The 18,493-nt window shown below is 40.0% G+C and overlaps 1 protein-coding gene across 4 annotated transcripts in view; it reads right to left on the reverse strand.

Moving 5' to 3' along the window:
• LOC105470296 (zinc finger RANBP2-type containing 1) overlaps positions 1-18,493 on the reverse strand; it is a 71,946-nt gene that overhangs the window by 21,552 nt on the left and 31,901 nt on the right. For 3 of the 4 annotated variants that reach the window (XM_011722158.3, XM_011722139.3, XM_024789358.2), the window contains one exon: positions 319-506. In XM_011722158.3, the coding sequence (XP_011720460.1) occupies positions 319-506 (188 nt within the window). Of the gene's footprint in view, positions 1-318; positions 507-4,708; positions 4,831-18,493 lie in introns of all 4 variants that reach the window. The other variant, XM_071068950.1, reaches the window with a different exon arrangement.

The raw sequence follows: 18,493 nt of genomic DNA on the forward strand, positions 1-18,493 counted from the left end.
CCCTTCTCAGCCCAGTGCATGGCACACAGTAAATATGCAGTAAATATCTGTTAATTGAATGACTAAAGAATGACAGATACATTCCAGGTTTGTTTGAACCAAACATGATGAGTCAAACATTGTTGTGACTATTCAAATATTTGAAAGCATATACTCTTAAAAGTTAAGTCTCTTAAGTTTAATGTTATTTTTTAAAGGAGGTAAAAGAATTCAAAACATTTTAAAGCTGCTTAGAGAAACATTATAAAATCAAAAATGAAAACTAAAGAACAGATTTCCTTAATATAAATGAACATTTAACCAAAATGCCAAACCTACCTCTGTAAGCAATATTGCTAGCATATCCTGCCTCTGAAAACGAATAGCCAAGTGTACAAGAGTATAGCCAACATCAAAGGCAGAAGGACGGTTCAGCAAGCGTACTTCGTCTGCAGTGAGCTGACGTGCAATGTCTCCTCCTGATGACTTGTATGCTTCTATAGCAGCTAAATCACCTTCTACAACCCCTAAAACAAGCATCAAGATACAAAAGCATTTAATTCTCATTTTCTTCAAAAAACACAAACCGTAGCAATCACTCCAAACTCTTTTAAGTGTTTCTCTGTGCTTCCTGGATCCTGATGCATCATTTAAATGTCCTGTAAGGGTAAGGAAAGTTAGTTTTTTGCTTTCCCTTTAAAAATTTTCTTTCCAGAACTAGAACTGCCTACACATTTACCTTACCATCAGTGCAGGCTCCAGGCTCTGGTGGGATTTAGAGGAATTATTAGACTGTAAGAATTGGATCGAAGATCGATAATCTAGTATAAGAAACCAAACGTCACAAGAGACACTGAGCCCCCAGTTCTGGTCCTGCGTTCATCCTGACTTTGCAGAAACCAAGGAGACAGGGATGTGCTTCCAGCTGGTGTTGAGCTCCTCCTGCCCTTTACACTGCATTCTTAAAGCAGAATCAAAACAAATGCTGAACTTTCCATACTGCTCTTTAGCATTGAAACAACTTGGAGCAACTGAAACCATCTTCACTGTAAGTAAACGTTGGCAACATTTTGATTTCAGATTCTCTCACAGCCAAGTCTTCCTTATACCCATTAAGAATTATTAATAAAGTAAAAGTTGAACCAGATGATTTCAAATAAAATGTGCTAAAATAAAACATTACAATCCAGTTAGAATAGGGGGGAAACAGAAACATCACTTCTGCCCAAATCTATAAAGAACATTCCATTACCACTGAGCCATTTAATTAACCTTAACACAAGTTAATGTTAGGTAAATACAGTAATACTGTCTACTAAGCAGTCTGGTAAAGTATGGGTATCAGCCTGGGCTAAAAAAAAAAAAAAAAAAAAAAAAAAGGTAGATTAGCTTCCAATTTACCACAAAAGGGGTTTAAAGCAACTGTTAAAAAATTATTTGTGGGACCAAATACTTCTAAGTGCTTCCTAAATTACATCAAGACAAATGTGTTTGCTGGATAGAATACTAATACTAGGTAAAAATATTCTTAGTGTACTTTTAAAAAAGTATTTTAATTGCCATCTTGAATTAGGAATTAGATCAGACATATTCCTTAGAATGTAACAGATTGGTAAAATGCAACAATTTTCTACCATTAGTAAAGATAACAAGGCTTCAAAATAATTCCCACATTTACTGAATCCTCATGATATACAGGAACGCCTTGCCAGGCAATATGAGAAGTACAAAGACAGGGAAAATGTGACTCCAATATTCAAAGCAGTCCTTTCTGCAAATTTCGATCCTCTCCAAAAAAAAATGACCCCCTGCCCCAAACACAGACATATACATTCTTCAGGCTGAAAACCAATTATATTAAGAATGCCTACTTATAGGAATTATTTTCACAGCAATGTAGCTTGATAAACTCCTCACTACGCATATAACAAATTCAGCTACATATGCCCCGCCTCCACCCACCTAACACATCCTTATGAGGAACAGTGCGCCCTAGAGAAGTCAAGGTAAAGCTTAATCAAGTACGGCATGAGATAAAGGTTATAAATCTTCCTAAAGGGGCAAGCCTTTCAAATAGACCAGAAAGTGCTACTTGAACTAAAAACAAATCTATGATTGAAGAGTTTTCTATTTCCAGTTATTATGTTCAAATACAAAAAGAACTGTAAAACTTCTGCTTAACTTATTTAATGAACAATTAAGTATAGCCTGGTAGGACCCATAACTTTTAAGATAATTCAATGCAGTTTTCTTTTATTGAGGATTGAGCATGCCCATGCCATTTCCTTCCACTCCACAGCATTTCTGCATGAAGGCAATGACTTTTCCCTTCAGTCTTATCAAAGTCCTTGACTATTTTCAGGTATATGTAGCATCAATGCACCTTTTATAGTCTTTAGTTCTAATCTAAAAATATTATCTACTTATAAACTTTTTGTATTACATAAAAAAATGTTCCGAACACTTCCAAAAACAACCCACGAGTCTGATCAACTTACCTGAAAAAACAAAGAGGAAGAGCTGTACAATGTATGTGTATATATGTGTATGCATGTATGTAGGTGTTTGTATTTAATGTGTTCATGTTTATTTTTTATTTCTCAAAGACAACGATGAGGTGATCTAAAGCTAAGCACCAAATAACTTCCTTCTTTTGCTTGGAAGAAGGGGAGATCTTCAAATCACTTTATTGTTTTTAGCTAACTCACCATATAGCTGAAGTCTAGAAGAATCTCATCTCAGAAATTCTTAAGATTTCCTCTCTAATGTCTCTGAGAGATTTCTGTAATTAGAAGTTAATGAGCACTGGGCAGTGGGGTGCAAGACTACACAGCACAACAAAATTAGCAGATTGTACTTTGGAACTACAATGTACAACATCATCACCCATTCTGCTTTCATTAAGTGCTTTTTAAAAATATAACCAGAACTTCCAATGTTGAACTGCATGGTATGTGAAATTATATCTCAATAAAGCCGATATACACAAACACAACTAGGATTTCTATTTGACCTAATACAAAATTATCAAAAACACTTAATTAGTCCCTCCTACTCCATGCTCTGCATGAAACTACAAACGGGCATACTGCCCATTCCCTAGCATGGCGGACACACAGAAGATGAGGAGAACAGACTATTCTCAGTTTTTGACAGCACGAAATTCTCCAAACTTCCCAGAGCAGGAAAAACACACATCACTTAAGTATAGGTAAAAAATAATATTTAAAAGAAAATTATTTTATTACCTAGTGTTTGGGGAATATGTAATTTCATTCTTTTCATTAAGCATAAAAGTTCATAGTCTCGGTGACTGGTACATTTTCATCTACAAAGATTAGTAAATTTATTACAAATCAAATTTCATGAAAATGTCACTGAACTATCCCAATTTTTGCTATGTCTTTATTGCACACTGCTCAAAGAGAACTTCTGAAAGTTTAGACATTACTTCACAGACAGGTTTTTGTTGTAGACATGGTGTTTAATAGGATTTGGCCCATACGCATATAATTTAAAGTTTTAGCCACCGCATGTTTTCTACTTAAGGAGCAGGGAAAAAGCATCGTAATATATGCAAAAAAGGAAAAAAAAAAAAAAAAAAGCCTTACAAAATATCTGAGTTCTTCATGTAATTACACTTTGAGCACCTTTTAATGTCAGGAGATAAAAAGAATGTAGGAATCAGGTAGAAGAGTTGGTAGACAGGAAAAGACAACAAATAAATGCAAGTGTTAAATCTCACTTTATAGGACAAAGGCCAGGAAAAAATGAAAAGTTCCAAGAGAAGATAATCAACATATACATGTTTGCTAGGTTACTGACATCTCACAATGCCTCCAAGAGTAACTGAAGCATCTATTTATTTTTATTTTTTTTTTTTTTTTTTGAGACAGAGTCTCACTCTGTCACCCAGGCTGGAGTACAGTGACGCAATTTTAGCTTACTGAAAGCAACCTCCGCTCCCGAGTTCAAGCAATTCTCCTATCTCACCCTCCCGAGTAGCTGAGACTACTGGCGCACACCACCACACCAGCTAATTTCTGTATTTTTAGTAGAGATGGCGTTTCACCATATTGATCAGGCTGGTCTCGAACTCCTGACCTCGGCCCCCCAAAGTGCTGGGATTACAGGCGCGAGCCACCGTGCCCAGCCGAAATATCTTTCTCTTAGTACTTTTTTAAAAATTTAACAAACGTGTACTATGCCTTCTGTCCCTTCCTCCTTCATGTTATGAAGACAAAAGGACAGCTGAAGACACTCTGAGATTAATTTTATAAAACTAATCTGCAGTATCATCATACATTCAAAATTGAATGAAATGCACAATCAGCCTAATAGCGAAACATAATTACAAATAAATGGTTAATACACTTCTTAAAACATGAAGGCCTAAGAATAAATGAAAGCCACTATGTTATATATCACTAGCTAAACAGTTAAAAAAATAAAAAGCAAACATATTATTCCGTAAGCTGGGCCAGGAGCAGAGTTTACATATTTTGAAGCCACAGGTCAATGACTCACTGGGGACTTCACAGCTACTATGGAACTCCATTGGTTAGAATTTAGAGCTGGCTCATAGATGTTTAGAAAACAGACTTATTTTTTCCCCCATATATGGCACAGTTTTCAAAGTTTTGCCTTATTTTCCTTTATGACATTAAAATTGTAATGGTTACTAACTTTGAAAAGAATGCCAAATGGTAAAAAAAAAGCCAGGACTTACCTGAGCCCACATGGGCCAGCCCAACACTACCCTGGAGTTCTATGGTAGCTGTGACATCACAGCATGGTTTATGCTGTGGGGTCAGGGTGGACCTGGAGTCAGCTGGCACAATTTCAGGAACCCTTGAAGAGAAAAGTTAGTTTTAAGTGGTAATGTTCAGAATGTCCTTTACCATGGTCAGAGAAAGATGCAGATGTGGTTTTCCTCTAGCCAGAGTTTAACTCATTTAACTGGTTTTCATATTAAAAGGAAACTATACCCCCCAGTAATACTTTTTTATGTCATAAGCATTTGGCTATCATTTAATCCTGAACCTGGCATAGATATTCACAGGAAATTCTTGAAAAATTAATAAGCTGCTTTTTAAATAAAATGACTTCAATATTTTTTAAAGTGTACCTTCAGGTAGGCAAAAGCACAGGAACAGTCTCGGAAATAATCTGAGCAGGCCAAACCACCTCCTGGTTGTATTTTCCACATAATAATAGCAACAAGTTAAGATCTACTATTTCTATTCCTAGAACAGTGCTACAAACAATAACCTATTCAAAAGATCAACAGATGAAAATCAAAATTATAAACAAATTCTTAAATTTAATCTATATCAAGTCTAGCTTGTATTCAATAACCTCACTGTCCATTATTAAAACATCCTCTTTAGAAAAATAAAAGATTCAATGAGAGAAGGAAGTCAAATATTCGCTAATTAAAACTTTTTATATTATCTGTAAGTTGTGACAAACTATGTCAAATATAGTCTATACTACTGAGCTCTTTTCTCCTTACATCTTTGATCAGAGTGTTAACAAGCCACTCTTGTGAAAACAGAAGTCCCTGAAGTCATGAAAAAATACCTGACCTAACAGATACTTTCCTAAGAAAGAAGATCCTGCCAAGCAGGAAGAACTACTGCTGAAAGCAACATGGAAGGACTTAAAGGAAACATGCCACAAAGTTATCTTTGGGACAAGTGATCAGAGACAGGGACAAATGTTAATGGGATAAAACAGATGAACATGAGTTCAAACTATGAAGGTCACTTAAAATATCACTGAAAATACTCAACTGAAAGGAAATTACAGTTCTTAAAAATCTTAGGTTCCGGCCAGGTGCAGTGGCTCACACCTGTAATCCTAGCACTCTGGGAGGCCGAGGTGGGTGGAACACCTGAGGTCAGGAGTTCAAGACCAGCCTGGCCAACACGGTGAAACCCCGTCTCTACCAAAAACACACAAAAAATTAGCCGGGCGTGGTGGCGTGCATCTGTAATCTCAGCTACTCAGGAGGCTGAGACAGGAGAATCGCTTGAACCCAGGAGGCAGAGGCTGCAGTGAGCGAGATTGTGCCACTGCACTCCAGCCTGGGCAACAAAGAGCGAAACTCTGTCCTAAAAAAAAAAAAAAAAAAAATCTTAGATTCCAAAAGTAGATTTTGAAACTCATAAAATAGTGTATGCCAAAACCACATTCACTGCTGAAGTCACATCCAAAAGTTTTTCTGACTTCAAAATAAAAATAAAAATTTCATTTGCCACACTGCCAAGTTACCCTGGCTGAATTTGAAACCAAATTTTAGATTTTTATACTTATACTATCTCAGGTAGGCCAGGAGAAACTAGTCTAGCCCACCTTTTTTTACTAGAGGGTAAGTGAACATTTTAAAAGTGGAAATGGGAGGCTGGGTGCAGTGGTTCACACCTATAATCTCAGCACTTTGGGAGGCCAAGGCAGGAGAATCACTTAGAGCCAGAATTTGAAGACCAGCCTGACCTCAGCAATATGGTAAGATCTCATCTTTACAAAAAAATTTTTTAAATTAGTCAGGTATAGTGACGCATGCCTGTAGTCCTAGCTACTTGGGAGGATCACCTGAGCCCAGGAATTCGAGGCTGCAATGAGCCATGATCATGCCACTGCACTCCAACCTGGGTAACAAGAGTGAGACACTGTCTCTGTTAAAAAAAAAAAAAAAAAAAAAGAAGTAGGGGCAAGGAAGAAAGGATAAAAGGAAAAACTTTCATAATTTATTATAACTTTATACTGTTCATATTATATACATTTAATTCTTCTAGACAAAAGTAAACAGAATGAAGACAGAAAATCAAGAAATGTTCAAAAGTAACCCAGTCAATATTAAGGTCTCCAACCAGAAACGCTAAACAAGAAAGTTTCCATAATTTGCCACTGAAAAAGGAACTTCACGGCTTCGGTAAACACTAATAGCCCCACAAGCACACATCCCCAAAAGTTTCAGATCCATGTATCCAATAATCCATCAAGCATCCTCACCACAAAACCTCTAAAAAAAAAAAACCTAAACTTTCTCTCTCCTATGTCCAGGAAAAATGATACTGTTAGCCAACCCAGATGTCCAAACCAAAAATCTGGCCTTCTAACCTCCTTCTCATCTCAGCCCAGTATCAATTCTTCTAGGTTTTGTCAATTCTACTTAAGTCTTTTTCAAATAAATCTCCCTTTCCCCATCTCCACTGACTCTACCCCAGCTATACATGACTGTACGTAAGTTGCTATCATTTACTCTACTGGTCTGCCATCTCAAGTGTTGCTCCCTCCCAATCTCTTCTCTACACTAGGGTGAGTGTGGTCTTCTTAGACTACACATTTAATTAAGGCGCTCCCTTTTCAAAAGTTTACCACTAGGTTGGGCGTGGCAGCTCACACCTGCAATCCCAGCACTTTGGGAGCCCAAGGAGGGCAGACTGCTTGAACTCAGCAGTTCAAGACTAGCCTGGGAGAAACCCAATCGCTACAAAAAATTTAAAGAATAAGCCAGGTGTGCTGGCATGCACCTGTAGTCCCAGCTACTTGGGAGGCTGAGGTGAGAGGATCCCTTGAGCCGAAGAAGGTTGAGGCTGCAGTGAGCTGTGATCATGTCACTGCACGCCATCCAGCCTGGGTGACAAAGTGAGATCTCATCTCGGGGGGGGGGGGGGAAAAAGTTTACCACTGCCCTTAGGCTAACAGCTAAATTCCTTAACCAGGTTAAGGAATTAACCTATTTAACCAGGTTAAATAGTCCCAACATTCCCTACAGGTTCTCTCTCACAGTCCTCATTCTACACTCCAACCAACTGACTTCTCTCAGGTTACTGGACGTGTCTTGGTCTCTTGACCCTGGATTTTTAACACATACAATTCCCACTAACAGAAACACTCTTCCTTCTTCTCTTTCAAGTTTCAGCTTAGATGTCACCAAAAGTCCTCTCCAAATCTCCTAATGCGATTAAGTTATATGCTCCTTCTAAGACCCTATACTTCCTCTGCTGAGCTATCCTGGCTTGCTAAATTCTATTTGCCCCATAAACTCTTTGAGAGCCATGACTTCTTTCAAAGTGTTTGGGAGCACACTCGGTAAGTACCTGAATGCATGAATGAACAAACAAAGAAAAGGTAAAAACAAAGACAATTTTGCAAAGTAACTGAGGCCACACGCCATGGCTCACCCCTGTAATCCCAGCACTTTGGGGAGGCCAAGGTCAAAAATGTTTTTCTGTTGCCCAGACTGGGACTGGTACATATTTTTAAGATGTGTATTTTTCATATAGATTTCATGTAACTTGATAAAATCACCAAATAAAGTGAACAAAAGACATGAATCAACTACTCACAGAAAAAAATACAAATGATTAATAAAATGAGACAGCATGCCATTCTTAATAACAAACATCAGGAAAGACAGCTCCACAGGGACTCCCAAAGTGCTGCTAATAAAGAACAGGTTAATTTAAGGCGCAGCAATTCAATGTCATATCACACATTTTTAAAAGGTACATGTTAATTCAAAATATAAAGTTCAATGAAAAAGGATATACAATATAATCTCAACTATGTAAAAGTAAATAAATGCAAAAAAAATAAGATTGAAAATACACAAAAAAAATCTGACAGGCTTCCTCTAGGCAGTGAGATTACAAACTTTTTATTTTTTCATAGCTTTTCTTATCTCTGAAATGGTCTACAACGCATATAGTCTGTGTTTCTTTGAGATGGAGTCTTGCTCTGTCGTTTAGACTAGAAGGCACTGACATGATCATAGCTCACTGCAGCATCAAACTCTCAAGCCTCAAGCAATCCTCCCACCTCAGCCTAACATATCTGGGACTGCAGGCACCCCGCCACCACACCCAGCTAAGTTTTTTATTTTTAATACAGAAGAGGTCCCGCCATGTTGCACATGCTAGTCTCAAGTAGTCTGCCTTTATTATTCAAAAATGAACTAAACTCTCAAAGATCGTTACAAGAAGTCAGTACAAATGTCTAAATTTGATGAAAAAGAAATAATATATTTTCATCAACTGAGGAAAAGATAAACAAAATGTGGTATACGCATACAATGAAATATTATTCAGTCTTAAAAAGGAAGAAAATTCTGGCCGGGGCAGTGGCTCACGCCTATAATCCCAACACTTTGGAAGGCTGAGGCGGGTGGACCACTTGAGCTCAGAAGTTCGAAACCAGCCTGGCCAACATGCCAAAACCCCGACTCTACTAAAAATACAAAAATTAGACACACATGGTGGCACACACGCCTACAGTCCCAGCTACTTGGGAGGCTGAGGCAGGAGAATCCCTTGAACCTGGGAGGCAGAGGTTGCAGCAAGCACAGACTGCACCACAGCACTTTGGCCTGGGTGACAGAGCGAAACTTCCTCTCGAAAAAAAAATAAAGGGAAGGAAATTCTGACACAGATCACAACATGAATGAACCTTAAAGACATTATGCTAAGTGAAATAAGCAAAAGGACAGATACTGTATGACTCCATTCATGAGGTTATTAGGGCAGTCAAATTCATTGACAGAAAGTAGAATAATGATTGTTAGGGGCTGGAGGAAGGGGGAATGGAGCTATTTAATGGATACACAGTTTCAGTTTTCCAAGATGTAAAAAAGCTCTAGAGAGAATGGTAAAAATAGTTACACAACAATAAGAATGTACCTAATGCTACTGATATACACTTAATGAGTAAAATGGTATAAATTTTATCTTATGTATATTTTACCTCAAAATAAATTGCAAAAAAAAAAGGAACAATGATACAAGGACATTATTCTGAGATATCGGAGCTGCTGCCTCAAATAATATCACCTAGATAGTATTCCTCCCTCCTCTAAAAAAGATAAATGTTTAAACTGAATCTAATCATAAGGAAATCCACAAATCTAAACTGAAGATCATTCTGCAAAAGTGGAATCTTCAAAAATGTCAATCATGAAAGAGTAAATTTTTAAAAAATTAAAAAATTTTTCTAGATTAGAGAAGACTGAAGAGACAAAACTACACACAATGTATAACCCTTAACTGAACAAGGTGGGGCAACAGCAATTATTGAAACTATTGGTGAAACTAAATATAAACTTTCAGTATTAAATTTCTTGGATAACTATACTGTGTGGTTATATAGGAAAAAAAAGTCCTTGTTCTTAGGAAACACATGCCAAGTGTCATGATGTCTTCAGCTAACTCTCAAACAGTTCAGAGAACACACACAAGACAGACATACAGACAGAGACACCAAATATAGCAAAGAACTAACTGGAAAATCTTGGTCAAAGGCATATGGTGCTCAATATATTACACTTGTAACCTTTATACAGGTTTTGAAATTTCTCATTATAAAATAATGACAGGGGCCAGGCATGGTGGTTCATGCCTGTAATCCAAGCACCTTGGGATGCCAAGGCAGGTGGATCACTTGAGGTCAGGAGTTCGAGACCAGCCTGGCCAACATGGTGAAACCCCGTCTCTACTAAAAAACACAAATATTAGCTAGGCATGGTGGCGAGTTTGCCTACAGTCCCAGCTACTTGGGAGGTTGAGGCACAAGAATCGCTGGAGCCTGGGAGGCAGAAGTTGCACTGAGCCAAGATCGCACCACTGCACTCTAGCCTGGGCAACAGAGCAAGACTCCATCTCAAAAACATAAAAATAAATAAAAATAAAATAAAAGAATGACAGGGAAAATAGTGGTTGTCTATGCACAGCAGGACTGGAGGTAGAGAGAAGAAGAAACTACTGCATTTATTTATATTTGCATTTCTGTGCTGCCTGGGTATTTTTTAACCATGTGCCCAGTTTAATGCAACTTTTTAAAGTTAGTTTAGATCCCAACAATTCTCTAGAGGCAAAACACATACTTTTATACTTGATATTTAAAGGATACATCTGGATTTCATAATTCAATGTGTTCATTTAATATAGTACTGTTTTTTAAATGAAAGCCGTTACTAAATCAATGGTGCATATTCAAATGTATCACATAATCAAGAATCACGTGACATAGTCCCTTTCTCAGCATAAAAAGGCACATTACTGGTTGGCAACCCTGTGTAATCAATCATTTCTGAAAGTCGAGAATTATGTCTCAGACATACTAAAGGCAACCAAGAGAATACTGGGGCTTTATTTCTGCCATCACCATCCATTTGCCTTAATAGAGACACTCATTCCTGGAAGTTTTCTTTTTATCACAGGTGTCAGGAAGTACTTTCAAATCCCAGACCAAACTGGCCAGCATCATTTAATAGTGGAAAGGAAAGAGGTGAAAAGTGTGTGTGTGCGCACAGGCATGTGTGTTCCCTACAGATTAGAATATTTTATGTTGCTGGAAATTCTCACAATTCACTTAAAAATCATGACATAAAATGTTATTTTATATCCACTGTTCCAAAATCAAAACAGGAAATCCTTAAAAACTTGAAAACCAAAAACTACCTGAAGATAATACTTCTTTCATGGTGCTAAAAATAACTCTTATTACCTACATGAACTACCTTGGATAGGAAGTAAACCCACAATCAAGAATGTGGAGTGAAATGATTGCAGTTTTTATAGCTACACACCCATCACACTTAAGAGTATCACGCAAAGTTAGCCAAGGACATACAAGGCATTGCCAGTATTCTAGCACTCACTTTCCTTTTATGCATGCAGACCAAAAATTGCTACAGAAGTCTGTATACATTTTGGATCCTATTAAAAGCTTTTAATGTGTCCAGGCATGGTGGCTCACCAGGAGGATCACTTGAATCCAAGAGATGGAGGTTGCAGTGAGCTGAGATTACACCAGTGCACTCCAGCCTGGGCAACAGAGTTAAAACCCTATTTCAAAACAAAAAAAGACAAAAACAAAACAAACAAAAACAAACAAAAAAAACAAAAAAACCTTTTCACATTTTTAACTCGAACCATTTTTGTGTTGTCTTTAATAAAAGGACAATTAGATGGTTTTTGTTTGTTTGTTTTGAGACAGAGTCTCTGTTGCCCAGGCTGGACTGCAGTGGCACGATCTCAGCTCACTGTAACCTCCGCCTCCCGGATTCACGCCATTCTCCTGCCTCAGCCTCCCGAGTAGCTGGGACTATAGGCACCCACCACCACGCCTGGCTAATTTTTTGTATTTTTAGTAGAGACGGGGTTTCACTGTGTTAGCCAGGATGGTCTCAATGTCCTGACCTCGTGATCTGCCCACCTCAGCCTCCCAAAGTGCTGGGATTACAGGCGTGAGCCACTGTTCCTGGCCAATTAGATGGTTTTAAATGTTTAAGCCCAGCCAATTAGATGGTGTTAAGTGTTTAAAACTATTATTAATAAGATGCAAGACCTGTTTACTGGTGGTTCTGCCTCCATTCACATGAAAAACAATGTATTAAGAAAAAAGGGGCCAGGTACTGTGACTCACGCCTGTAATCCCAGCACTTTGGGAGGCCAAGGTAGGCTGATCACCTGAGGTCAGGAGTTCGAGACCAACCTGGCCAACGTGGTGAAACCCCGTCTTCTCTACTAAAAATACAAAAATTAGCCGGGCATGGTGGCGCATGCCTGTAATCCCAGCTACTAGGGAAGCTGAGGCAGGAGGATCGTGTGAACCCAGAAGGTAAAGGTTGCAGTGAGCTGAGGTTACACAACTACACTCCATCCTGGGCAACAGAGCAAGACCACGTTTCAAAAAAAAAAAAAAAAAAAACTTTTAATGTACCATTTTTAACTCAAACCATTTTTGTGTTGTTGTCTTTAATAAAAGGGCAATTAGTTTTAAATGTTCAAAACTATTAATATGCTGCAAGACCTGTTTACTGGTTCTGCCCTCTATTCATATGTAAAACTATGTATTAAGAAAAAAAAGGGCGAGGCACGTGGCTTACGCCTGTAATCCCAGCACTTTGGGAGGCTGAACCAGGCCGATCACTTGACCCCAGGAGTTTGAGAAAAGCCTGGGCAACATGGTGAAACCCTGCCTCTACAAAAAAAAAAAAAAATTCCAGGAATTAGCTGGGCATGGTGGTGCATGCTTCTGGTACCAGCTACTCGGGAGGCTGAAAGTGGGAGAATCACTTGAGCCTGGGCATTCAAGGCTGCAGTGAGCTGTGATCAATGCCACTGCACTCCAGCCTGGGTAACAGAGCAAAATCCTGTCTCCAGAAAAAAAGAAAAGAAAGGCAAAAGAAAAAAAAAAAGGACACCAAAATCAGAAGGTTATCTTTCAGTAGAACACTAGTTTGGCATCAGTATACAATCAAAGTTCATAACCCAGCATTTAAAAAGTAGCCATAACTGTGAACAACTTCACCAGCTTCCTCTCTAAACTCGCAGATGATGATCTCAAAAAATGACATATTAGATCACAAATCTGCAACTGAGCTACCAACACAGAATAACGACTGCAAAGTAATCCATAGAACAGGAAAAGTTCTAAACACTGAAAGACTGTCCCAACAGCTTTGGTATACCAAACCAAAAACAGGCCAAATGAGCAGAACAAACAGAACACACACTACAGAAACACCGCACACAAAAAGTAAAGTCCAAACAATGTGACCTAATTATGGAATGCTGTAAAATATTAGCAAGTAGCAGATCACCCTGGGCCACAGCAATCAGCTTCATACAGGCATATTTATTTCACTGACTTGAAAAAAAGCAGGGCTGTCGGGAGCGGTGGCTCACGCCTGTAATCCCAGCACTTTGGGAGGCCGAAGCAGGCGGATCACGAGGTCAGAAGAATGAGACCATCTTGGCTAAAGCGGTGAAACCCCGTCTCTACTAAAAATACAAAAAAATTAGTTGGGCGTGGTGGCGGGCGCCTGTAGTCCCAGCTACTCCGGAGGCTGAGGCGGGAGAATGGCGTGAACCTGGGAGGTGGAGCTTGCAGTGAGCCAAGATAGCGCCACTGCACTCCAGCCTGGGTGACAGAGTAAGACTCCGTCGAAGAGAAGAGAAGAGAGGACAGGGGAGGACAGGGGAGGACAGGGAAGGACAGGGGAGGACAGGGGAGGGGAGGGGAGGGGAGGACAGGGGAGGGGAGGGGAGGACAGGGGAGGGGAGGGGAGGACAGGGGAGGGGAGGGGAGGACAGGGGAGGGGAGGGGAGGGGAGAGAAAAGAAAAAAGCCAGGGCTGAAAACATTAATATTCCCAGGCATCAAACATAATTCAAAAGCTCCAGTAATGGCCGGGCATAGTGGCTCACGCCTGTAACCCCAGCACTTTGGGAGGCCGAGGCGGGCGGATCACAAGGTCAGGAGATCGAGACCATCCTGGCTAACTCGGTGAAACCCCGTCTTTACTAAAAATACAAAAAAAAAAAATTAGCCGGGTATGGTGGCGGGCACCTGTAGTCCCAGCTACTCGGGAGGCTGAGGCAGGAGAATGGCGTGAACCCAGGAGGCGGAGCTTGCAGTGAGCCAAGATCGCGCCACTGCACTCCAGCCTGGGAGACAGAGCGAGACTCCATCTCAAAAAAAAAAAAAAAAAAAAAAAGCTCCAGTATTAACCCTCAACCATATCTAGCAGAAAGAAACACCGTTACTATTTGTGTCTTGGAAAGGACAGCTACTTCCCATACTAGTCAGCCCCTCTGTAACTCAACTTATTTCATTATTAACAATGCCTCTGACCTCCTCTAGGAACTGGTGAAAATTAAGTAAAATTTCTGAAATTGTCAAATTAAGGTATTATTTGCTGGCCGGGCACAGTGGCTCACACCTGTAATCCCAGCACTTTGGGAGGCCAAGGCGGGAGGTAAGGTCAGGAATTTGAGATCAGCCTGGCCAACATGGTGAAACTCCGTCTCTACTAAAACAAAAAAACACAAAAATTAGCCAGGCACAATAGTGTGCACCTATAATCCCAGCTACTTGGGTGGCTGAGACAGGAGAATTGCTTGAACCCGGGAGGCACAGGTTGCAGTGAGCCAAGGTCATGCCACTGCACTCCAGGCCGGGTGACAGAGCAAGACTCCATCTCAAAATAAAACAATAAATAAAATACTATTTGTTTAGGGCTGGGCGCAGTGGCTCACACCTGTAATCCCAGCACTTTGGGAGGTCAAGGTGGGCAGATGACCTGAGGTTAGAGTTCGAGACTAGCCTGGCCAACATGGTGAAACCCGTCTCTACTAAAAATACAAAAATTAGCTGGGAACATTGGTGGGCGCCTGTAATCCCAGCTACCTGGGAGGCTGAGGCAGGAGAATCTCTTGAACTCAGGAGGCAGAAGCCGCAGTGACCCAAGACCACGCCATTACACTCCAGCCTAGGCAACAAGAGCGAAAACTCCATCTCAAAAAAAAAAGCTATTATTTGTTTTTTAAAAAAAAGCTATTTGTATTAATTTCTTATTGCTGCTCTAACAAACGATTACAACCTTAGTGACTTAAAATAACACAAACTTTCTGTCTTACAGTTCAGGAGGTCAGAAGTTCAGCAAGGCTCTCACTGAGCTAAAATCAAGGTGTTGGCAGGGCTGTGCTCCTTCATGAGGCTCCAGAAAAGCCCCGCCTTTTCTCTTAGAGGCTGCTGACATTCCTTGCCTCATGGCCCTGCAACTCTCCCAAGCATCCACTTCTCTTCTCATGGTCCCATCTATAATCTTCTCTCCTGTCTCCCTGTGATTTACAAGGACGCTTGTGATTACACCACCTACCCAGATAACCCTGCCATTTAAGAAATCTTTAATCACTTCTGTAAAACCTCTACTGCCACGTAAGGTGGCCTACTCACAAATCCTGGGGACTGGGATGTAGGCACGGGGAGGTGGGATGTGGACATTATCCTGCCTGCCACTCTATCGGTCATGTAAATCACCCAAAAAGCCCCAAGAGGGCGTAGAGGGAGATAAACCTATAAGGAAGTCAATGGGCAAGTTAAAAACGCAAATTTGGACACTATAACTTATGTCATCAATAGTGTGTTTTCATTTTTTTGCTTTTATTACTAAAAATACAAAAAAAAATTAGCCAGGAGTGGTGGCAGGCGCCTGTAGTCCCAGCTACTGGGGAGGCTGAGGCAGGAGAATGGTGTGAACCTGGGAGACGGAGCTTGCAGTGAGCTGAGATGCCCCACTGCACTCCAGCCTGGGCAACAGAGCGAGACTCTGTCTCAAATAAATAAATCAATAAATAAATAAATAAATATCATCTAAGTCTGTATAGACATGTCAAAATTCTGAGAGTGGGACACATTTTGCTCAGAAACCACCAGAATTATAATCCTCACGATGCCACTTCAGCCTGCTACTTGATAAAGAAGAGATTCTGGTTCGGTTCATAAGTCAGTGATTCTCAACAGGGAACACCACTGCACGTGCACTTCAGGTCACCCCAAAACTTTGGAGCACCGGGAGGCATTACTGATTCACATATTCCCTATAGTGAAAGCTGTTCACACCACTGCTTTGGACAACTGAGTATTTCAGCATAAAAATTCCAGTTTCACACCAGGTGGTGGCTCACAACTGTAGTCCCAGTACTTGAGTCCAGGAGTCTGAAACCAGCCTGGGCAACACAGGGAGACTCCATCTCTACAAACCATTTTTAAAATTAGCGGGGCATGGTGGCATACTCCTAGGTACTCCCAACTACTAGGGAAGCTGAGGTGGGAGGATTGCTTGAGCCCAGGAGGTCAAGGCTGCAGTGAGCTGTGATCACACCACTGCACTCCAGCGTGGGTGACAGAACAAGACCCTGTCTCAAAAAAAAAAAAAAATCTGTGTGTGTGTGTATATAAGTCCATATGTGTATATATATGTAGATATGTACATATGAGTATATATACGTGTGTATACATGTATATACATATATACAGTTTCAATGTGAACTTGTTACTTAAGTTTGACTTTTTCCCCCATACCTTCAACAGCCCCAACCAAATCTCAGCTCCTAAACTTAAGAAAGATGCAGCTATTGTCTAGGAAGTGAGATAAAATGCCAGCTAGGAAGCAGTAGGTCCAATGACAACTGAATAAAATATTTCAAGGAAAAAATCTCATTTGATAGTTACAGCAAACACATAGAATGATTTTTTTAAAAAAAAAATATTGCCATGAGTGAAAGTAGGAAGGTAGAGAAATTAAACATAAACCTGACTTTAGACTTTTCATATCCATAGACTGCCTGGTGATTAGCCTCTATACCCTGAAGCCTCTATACCCTTTCCTGTAAGACCCTTTCATACCCACTACCTACCTCAGTCTTCCTGACAACCAGTGAGAAGTAAAACTGGCTCTCCTGGGTTAAGTCCCAACTACTGAAAAACACAGAGAGCTAGGAAGCAGGCAAAGAATCTAGAAATTCATAGGAGGAGTAGGATAAAGGTTTGTCCAGACCCCAGTTCCCAAAAATATTCATTCGTTCATTGATATAAAAATACCTGAGTGCCCAGTATGTCTGTAGCAGGCACTGTTCTACATGCTAAGATACAGTTTTGAACAAAACAGATAAAATTACTGGCCCTCAGGAAGCTTAAATTCTAGAGGAGAGAGAGAGAAATCATAAACGAGATGATTAAGCATATCAGAAGTGTTATGAAGAAAATTAAGGCTGTGGGGAGGGATAATGGACAGAGATGAAGTTTTGGATACAGCACTCATAGAGGACCTCACTGAGAAGGCAATACTTGAGAAAAGAAGTGAAGGTGGAGAGCAATCCAGGCAGAGGAAACAGCAAGTAAAAGGCTTGAGGGCTTGTTCATAGAAAAAAAAAAAAAAAAGTGGCAAGAGTGGCTGGAATGAAATGGAAAAGGTGGAAAACAGATTAGTTCAGAGATAACATATTTTTGGCCCTTGAACAACATGGGGATTAGGGGGAACCAACCTTCCACACAGTAGCAGATCCATGTATAACTTTTAACTCCCCCAAAACTACTGATAGCCTGCTGTTGACCGGAAGCCTTACTAATAGCATAAACAATCAAATAACACATATTTGTATATGTATTATACACCGTATTCTTGTAATACATGAGAGAAAACAAAATGTTATTAAGAAAATCATAAGAGAAAATACATTTACTAACTCATTAAGTCAAAGTGGCTCATCATAAAGGACTTCATCATCGTCGTCTTCACCTTGAGTAGGCTGAGGAGGAGGAGGAAGAAAAGGGGTTGTTCTTGCTGTCTCAGGGGTGGCTGAGCTGGTAGAAAACTTATGTATAAGTGAACCTGCACAGTTCAGACCTGTGTTGTTCAAGGGTCAAAAGTATATGGAAGGAAGCTGAAGTGTGCAATACAGAGCATGTAGATGGCCTTGTAGAGTTTTTTGAGGGACTCTGGCTATTATTTAATCCAAGTAAAACAGGTGATCACTAGAGAGTTCTGAGCAGAGTTAGCTCCTTTGACGACAGCAGACTGTAAGGAGGGCAAAGGCAAGGGGGGATCATGGTTTGGACAAGAATAGTGAGAAGTGGTCAGAGTCCAGATATATTTTGAAGGTAGAGCCAATGGATCTTCTGAGAAATAGGAGTGGGGCATAAGAGAAAGAAGAATCAAGGAG

Source organism: Macaca nemestrina, chromosome 9 (genome assembly GCF_043159975.1).
Source record: "Macaca nemestrina isolate mMacNem1 chromosome 9, mMacNem.hap1, whole genome shotgun sequence".
Classification (NCBI taxonomy): domain Eukaryota; kingdom Metazoa; phylum Chordata; class Mammalia; order Primates; family Cercopithecidae; genus Macaca; species Macaca nemestrina.